General features: G+C 43.5%; 1 protein-coding gene across 1 annotated transcript in view; it reads left to right on the top strand.

Moving 5' to 3' along the window:
• LOC109974401 (paired box protein Pax-6-like) overlaps positions 1-7364 on the top strand; it is a 107307-nt gene that overhangs the window by 85141 nt on the left and 14802 nt on the right. The window contains exon 10 of the mRNA XM_020624580.1: positions 1848-1998. Within this exon, the coding sequence (XP_020480236.1) occupies positions 1848-1998 (151 nt within the window). The remainder of the gene's footprint in view (positions 1-1847; positions 1999-7364) is intronic.

The raw sequence follows: 7364 nt of genomic DNA, 5'->3' as shown, positions 1-7364 counted from the left end.
ACGGCCTGTCCCCACAGCCCCAATCCCCTCCACAGTCACAGCCTGTTGCTGCAGCAACAACTCCTGAGGTCAACGTTCCTTCAGTATGAGGGGTTTCCTGGTGTGCTGATGAAAGTGTCCCCGCCGACGCCTGTTATCTTCAGTGCGCTGACAGAAACGTTCCCGCCAAGGTTACCACCACCCTGTGCATCACGGCGAACGCTCCACAGGAGGTCCCAGCCCGAGGTTCCCTGCAGTGGCCGTCTCCACAGCCGCCTCCACAGTCACAGCCTGTTCCAGTACCTGTTTCCCAGAGGGTCAGCCAGTGCGCCGACACCACCCCGGAGTCTGCCCCTTGGCATGGTTACCCAAACATCCCCGCTGAGACTGAGAAACCCAGGTGTGCTGACGACAGCGTCCCTGCCAGGGTACCAGGTCTGCAGTGTGCCGACGAGTACTTGCCAATGGAGGCGGTTGCCTCTGGTCCCATGGGGCTTGGCTGGATCGCCAAAGCCCTCTCCATTCCCTTACTCCCTGCTCCAGAGGGGTTCGCCAACAAGGATAGTATTCCTCTTCCAGCCCCTGAGGGGTTCGCCAATGGTGACAGCACCCTCCGACCTCCTGTCCTCAAGTGGGTCGGCAGGCACGCCGACGCCACCTTCGAGCCTGTTCCTGTTCCTGCCCCTGAGTGGGTCAGCCGGTGCACTGACGCTGCCTTCGGGCCTGTTCCTGTTCCCGTCCCTGAGTGGGTTGGTCGGTGCGCCGATGCCACCTTCGAGCCAGTTCCTGTCTCCAGTCATGTCGGCAATGATGCCACTCCCCTGCTTCCAGATCCTGTGTGGGTTGGTGATGACATCACTCCCCTGCTCTCGGCCTTCGAGTGGGTCGGCGATGACGCCACTCTCCCGTTTCCAGATCCCGCATGGGTTGGCGATGACGCCACTCCCCTGCTCCCAACCTTCGAGTGGGTCGGCGACGACGCCACTCTCCTGCTTCTGGATCCCACGTGGGCCATCACTGACGCCCAGCTTCCAGCTCCAGAGGGGGTCACCAACGCCCAGCTTCCAGCTCCAGAGGGGGTCACTGACGCCTCGGCCCCTGCCTGTTTTGGTTTGTGTTTGGATGTCCGGAAGCCATCCTTGTGGGGAGGGTACTGTCATGATTCGGTTCTGCTGCTTCCTGTCATGCTTTTATTTTGACATTACTTCCTGTTTTTGTTTCACCTCAGTTTCGGTCTTTTTACTTTAATAATCACTCACATTAGTTTCACCTCCCAATTGTTTGTACCTGTTTTCACCGCATTATAAGCAGCCTTCCCCCACCAGTCCCCTGCCAGACTGTTCTAGACTCCAGCTCTGACTCTCCAGCATTTTTTCGGTTTTGGTATTTTGTGTTTTGACCCGGATCGCATACTTTGATAATTCTGTTCTGCCTTGCCCTTGTGTTTCGGACTGCTGCCTTATGTATGAATTATCGGACTTCTCCTTTGGACTACAAACTTTGGATTCCCTTTGCTGTATGTGTTTGCTGGCTCTGACCATGGACTGTATCATCACTCTGTAAGTGTGTTTTGTGTGTCTTGTCTCATTTTTGTTATGCGTTAGTGCTCTTAACAAAGAGACGGTTATTCACATACCCTCGTCTGGCAATTTAATAGAGTTCACCCACGACATTATCGGCAGCATCACGTGCTGATCCTGACATCTTTCTCCAAGAGTATGCACATGAAGAACACTTAAAGTCAGCAATAAGCCTCAGTTTTAATAAGAACATGTCAGTATTTTTTTAAAAATAGACAAAAATCTGAACCCATCTTTTTACCCTGTAACAATTGTGATTTTTTTTCTTTTCTATTCTGATATGTGTAGGTTTGGTTTTCCAACAGACGAGCAAAGTGGAGAAGAGAGGAGAAGATGAGAAACCAACGTCGTCAGGTGTCCAATTCTTCTAACCATATTCCCATCAGCAGCAGCTTCAACACCAGTGTTTACCAGCCTCTCCCACAAGTTACTACACCAGGTACAAATGAGGACATACAGTCTTATGCAAAAGTTTAGGCACCCCTTGATAAATAACAGATTTTGGTGATTTTTTATTTGAACAGATGTTAACACAGTTTCTCTTGGAAATGGAAAAAATGCACAATATTTTCAGCAAACAGTGATGCATAGTTACTTCTTATGCCATAAATTGAACAAAAATAAAAAATAAAAACATTATTATGGCATGGTGCAAAAGTTTGGGCACCCTACACAATCAGTACTTAGTAACACCTCCTCTGGCAGATATCACAGCTTGCAAACGCTTTTCATAGCCAGCTAAAAGTCTTTCAATTCTTGTACTTGGGATCTTCTCCCATTCTTCCTTGCAAAAGGCTTCTAGTTCTGTAATATTCTTTGGTCGTCTTGCATGCACAGCTCTTTTAAGATCTACCCACAAATTTTCAATGATGTTTAAATCAGGGGACTGTGATGGCCATTCCAAAACCTTCAGCCTGCGTCTCTTGAGGTATTCCATAGTGGATTTCGAGGTATGTTTAGGATCATTGTCCTGTTGTAGAAGCCATCCTCTTTTCAGCTTCAGCTTTTTTACAGATGGTGTGATGTTTGCTTCCAGAATTTGCTGGTATTTAGTGGAATCCATTCTTCCCTCCACCCGTGCAATGTTTCCTGTGCCACTGGCTGCAACACAACCCCAGAGCATGATAGATCCACCCCCATGCTTAATAGTTGGCAAGGTGTTCTTTTCATGAAATGCTGCTCCTTTTTTTCTCCAAACATGCCTTTGCTGATTGTGTCCAAAGAGTTCTATTTTAACTTCATCAGTCCACAGCACTTGTTTCCAAAACGCATCGGGCTTCTGTAGATGTCCTGTTGCATACTTCAGACGTTGGATTTTATGATGGGGACGCAGATAAGGTTTTCTTCTGCTGACTCTTCCATGAAGGCCTTGTCTGTGCAAGCATCGCTGCACAGTGGAACGGTGCACCACCACTCCTGAGTCTGCTAAATCTTCCTGCAGGTTTTTTGCAGTCAAATGGGGGTTTTGATTTGTCTTTCTGACCAGCATACGAGCAGTTCTGTCCGAGAGTTTTCTTGGTCTTCCAGATCTCATCTTGACCTCCACAGTTCCCCTGATCTGCCATCTCTTAATTACATTTCTTACTGTGGAAACTGCAAGCTGACAACGCTTTGCTATCTTCTTGTAGCCTTCTCCTGCATTGTGGGCGTCAATAACTTTCATTTTCAGGGTCTTACACAGCTGCTTAGAGGAACCCATGGTTGCTGGGTGTCCACAAGTGTGTGCACAAGGTTTGAAGAGTCAAAGTATTTGTACAGCTTTGAAATTGGCATTTACCAATGACAGCTGTTGCTGTGCATCAGATCTAACGAGCTGATTAAGGTCTGATACCTTGTGAGAGACTTTGAGACTCTGGAACTCTTAGGGTGCCCAAACTTTTGCACCATGCCATAATAATGTTTTTATTTTTTATTTTTGTTCAATTTATGGCATAAGAAGTAACTATGCATCACTGTTTGCTGAAAATATTGTGCATTTTTTCCATTTCCAAGAGAAACTGTGTTAACATCTGTTCAAATAAAAAATCACCAAAATCTGTTATTTATCAAGGGGTGCCTAAACTTTTGCATAAGACTGTAGAGTATAGAATTGAAGTCAAGTTTGATTCATTAAAACTGATTTTTTTTTAATAACCACTCCACAGATGTCGTGTTAACAAACTCTTGCTTTGGCAAGTGGGTTAGGAAACAAGTACTTTATACAGGACACAAGTAATTTTTCCAGCAGCTGTTTATAGATAGATTATTTCACTTATAATTCACTATATCACAATTCCAGTGGGTCAGATGTTTAGATGAACTTAGCTGACTGGGCCTTTAAACAGCTTGGAAAATTACAGAAAATGATGTCATGGCTTTCAAAGCTTCTGATAGGCTAATTGACATTATATGAGTCAATTGGAGGTGCACTTGTGGATGTATTTTAATGTCTACCTTCAAACTCTGTACCTCTTTGTTTGGCATCATCTGGAAAAAGCCAAAGAAATCAACCAAGACCTCAGAAAAAAAAAAAACGGAACCTCTACAAGTCTGGTTCATTTTTGTGAGCAAAAAGGCTGAGGCTCGCAAGCTGAAGATCACCATCCCAAATACAGGGGTGGCAGCATCATGTTGTTGGGGACGCTTTGCTGCAGGAGGGACTGAAGCACTTTATAAAGTAGATGGCATCATGAGGAAGGAAGATGATGTGGATCTACTGAAACAATATCTCAGGACATTAGCCAGGATGTTAAAGTTTGGTCACAAATGGGTCTTGTCCAAATGGATAATGACCCCAAGCAGACTTCCAAAGTTGTGGCAACATAGCTTAATAACAACAAAATCAAGGTATTGGAGTAGCCATCACAAAGCCTCAGCCAAAAGAATATATGTAGGCAGAACTGATAAAGAGTGTGCAAGCAAGGAGGCCTCCAAACCTGACTCAGTTCCACCATTTCTGTCAGGAGTAATGGGCTAAAATTCCAGCAATGTATTGTAAGGACTTTGTGGAAGGCATCCCAAAATATTTGACCCAAGTTAATCAATTTAAAGACAATGCTACCAAATACCAGCTGAGTGTATGTATACTTCCGGCACACTGGAAATGTACTGAAAGAAATGAACACTAAAATAAATCACATTCTTAAAATAAAGTAGCCATCCTAACTCATCTAAGACAGGAGATGTTTATAGGATTAAATGTAAAATGTGGAAAACTGAGTTTAAATGTATTTAACTAAGGTGTATGTAAACTTCTGACTTCAAGTCACATTTGACTGGAACTTACAAGCATTATAACTGATCAAGTACAGGAAGAAAAGCACAGGTGGTCCAAATAACACTGATGATAGATTTATTCAATTCATGTATCCCAGTAAACCCAGTAAAATGGCCTTGAAATTAAAGCAACCAAGTGTAAATAGAAAGCAGACATCCTTCATTTTATTATACCTTGTCTTTTTCCTACTGTGACAAAATGTCTTTTAAAACACCTGTTGACAATAGCCATTGAATTAGTGATTACAGTGAGTGGCTGGATATCAAACCATTATGTTTCATATTTTATATACTTTCAACTTTCAGACATTTTATAGTACCAATCAAAATGTGTCCACAGTGCACATAGTATCAGAAACTGTTACTTCTAGTGATCATTAAATATCTAGTCATATACATAACCTTGTGTATTCCAGCTGTAATCAGATGTTTCCTGGATTTCATCATAATTCGTAACATTTTAGAATACAATTTTATTTAAGCAAAGTTCTGGTACGACTATTTGAGAACTTGTTTCATCCTATGAAAAAAAAAATGTCACTACTGTATGAAGGCCACGATATGCTAACCCCTGGACATAGGAATATGCTTAACCTCTCACACTAAGGTGGCATATTTGAAACATATTAAAGCTCCAAACACTGCTTGAGGTTTTATGACGGAGATACTCACTCAGTAATTGACTACCATGGACCTGCGAACAGAGTTCCCTGCAGACCTCCGTCTTTCATGTTATTAATTCAGGATAAGACCCCAAACCTCCCAAATAATAGCAACCTGCAGTTATTGTGGCAGTTACCTCCTTACACCCTCAGTTACTGTACTGAGAAACTTTTATAAACCAGTACACTCTGGCTCTTTGAGGAAGTGTTAAATTTAGTCTGAAATAGCCAATGAAAGCTGTGTCACTGGACACTTAAGACCATATTTGTTTTGCACAGTATTTAGTTGACATAAGATGTTATTAAGGATAGGATATTTAAAGAATTGTGTATATTATGTAACAAGTAAACAACTGGATATTTTAGATAAACCCTTTTTTGATGTATCTATCTAAAAATCATTTCAGCCATTCAATCTTCCTACTGTCAACCCTGTGAACTGTCAGAGGGGCGGAGCTTCGCTGGCAATGGAGTAGGAAGTGTTTAGCTTGGGCTCCCGCCAAAACTCTGTTTTGTTCCTAAATAAATAAGCGCCTGTTATCACAGAAGATAACAGTAGAAGGATATAACAAGTCATACGGCGGCGACTCACTCCGAGATTAACCAGATGAAGACTACGTTAAGGAGGTGGAAGACAGTTTATCAACGTGGTCAGATGAAGTGGCGACTCTGCAGTCTGTGGTAACTGATTTAAAAGCGGAGATGGCCGTGCTCAGAGGAAAATGTGAGGATATGGAAGGAAGAATGAGAAGGTGCAATGTCAGGATCCTGGGGGTGTCTGAGACAGATGGATCAAGCTCCACTACGGCAGTTTCGAGACTGCTGAAAGGAGTGCTGCAATTGGAAAAGGATGTGCTTGTGGACCGTGCGCATCGAAGTCTGGTTCCAAGAAGATCGGATGGAAAACCACGCATCATTGTGGCGAAGCTTCATTACTACCAGGACTGTGTTGAGATGTTTAGCCGTGCGCGAGGCCGAGCCCCACTGAGATACAATGAAGAACCAGTCACCATCTTTCCGGATTATACGGCGGGTGTTGCCAAGGCCAGGGCCGCATTCATGGAAGTTCGGAAACTGCTGCATAATCGACAGGGTGTCCGGTTTGGTATTCTATTCCCAGCCCGTCTACGCATCTCACATGATGGTAAAGATGTTTACAAAGCCAAAAGAAGCAATGAGGTATGTCAAGGAAAATATCATCCGTGCAGATGCCTGAAAACAACACAGGGACTGGGCTGGTTTCGGTTGTACAGTGCCTTGCGAAAGTATTCGGCCCCCTTGAACTTTGCGACCTTTTGCCACATTTCAGGCTTCAAACATAAAGATATAAAACTGTAATTTTTTGTGAAGAATCAACAACAAGTGGGACACAATCATGAAGTGGAACGAAATTTATTGGATATTTCAAACGTTTTTAACAAATAAAAAACTGAAAAATTGGCCGTGCAAAATTATTCAGCCCCCTTAAGTTAATACTTTGTAGCGCCACCTTTTGCTGCGATTACAGCTGTAAGTCACTTGGGGTATGTCTCTATCAGTTTTGCACATCAAGAGACTGAAATTTTTGCCCATTCCGCCTTGCAAAACAGCTCGAGCTCAGTGAGGTTGGATAGAGAGCGTTTGTGAACAGCAGTTTTCAGTTCTTTCCACAGATTCTCGATTGGATTCAGGTCTGGACTTTGACTTGGCCATTCTAACACCTGGATATGTTTATTTGTGAACCATTCCATTGTAGATTTTGCTTTATGTTTTGGATCATTGTCTTGTTGGAAGACAAATCTCCGTCCCAGTCTCAGGTCTTTTGCAGACTCCATCAGGTTTCCTTCCAGAATGGTCCTGTATTTGGCTCCATCCATCTTCCCATCAATTTGAACCATCTTCCCTGTCC

Source organism: Monopterus albus, unplaced genomic scaffold, assembly GCF_001952655.1.
Source record: "Monopterus albus unplaced genomic scaffold, M_albus_1.0 scaffold332.1, whole genome shotgun sequence".
In the NCBI taxonomy this organism is placed as follows: Eukaryota; Metazoa; Chordata; class Actinopteri; order Synbranchiformes; family Synbranchidae; genus Monopterus; species Monopterus albus.
The sequence above is the reverse complement of the archived record's forward strand: the minus strand, read 5'-3'. Positions and strand labels throughout refer to the sequence as shown.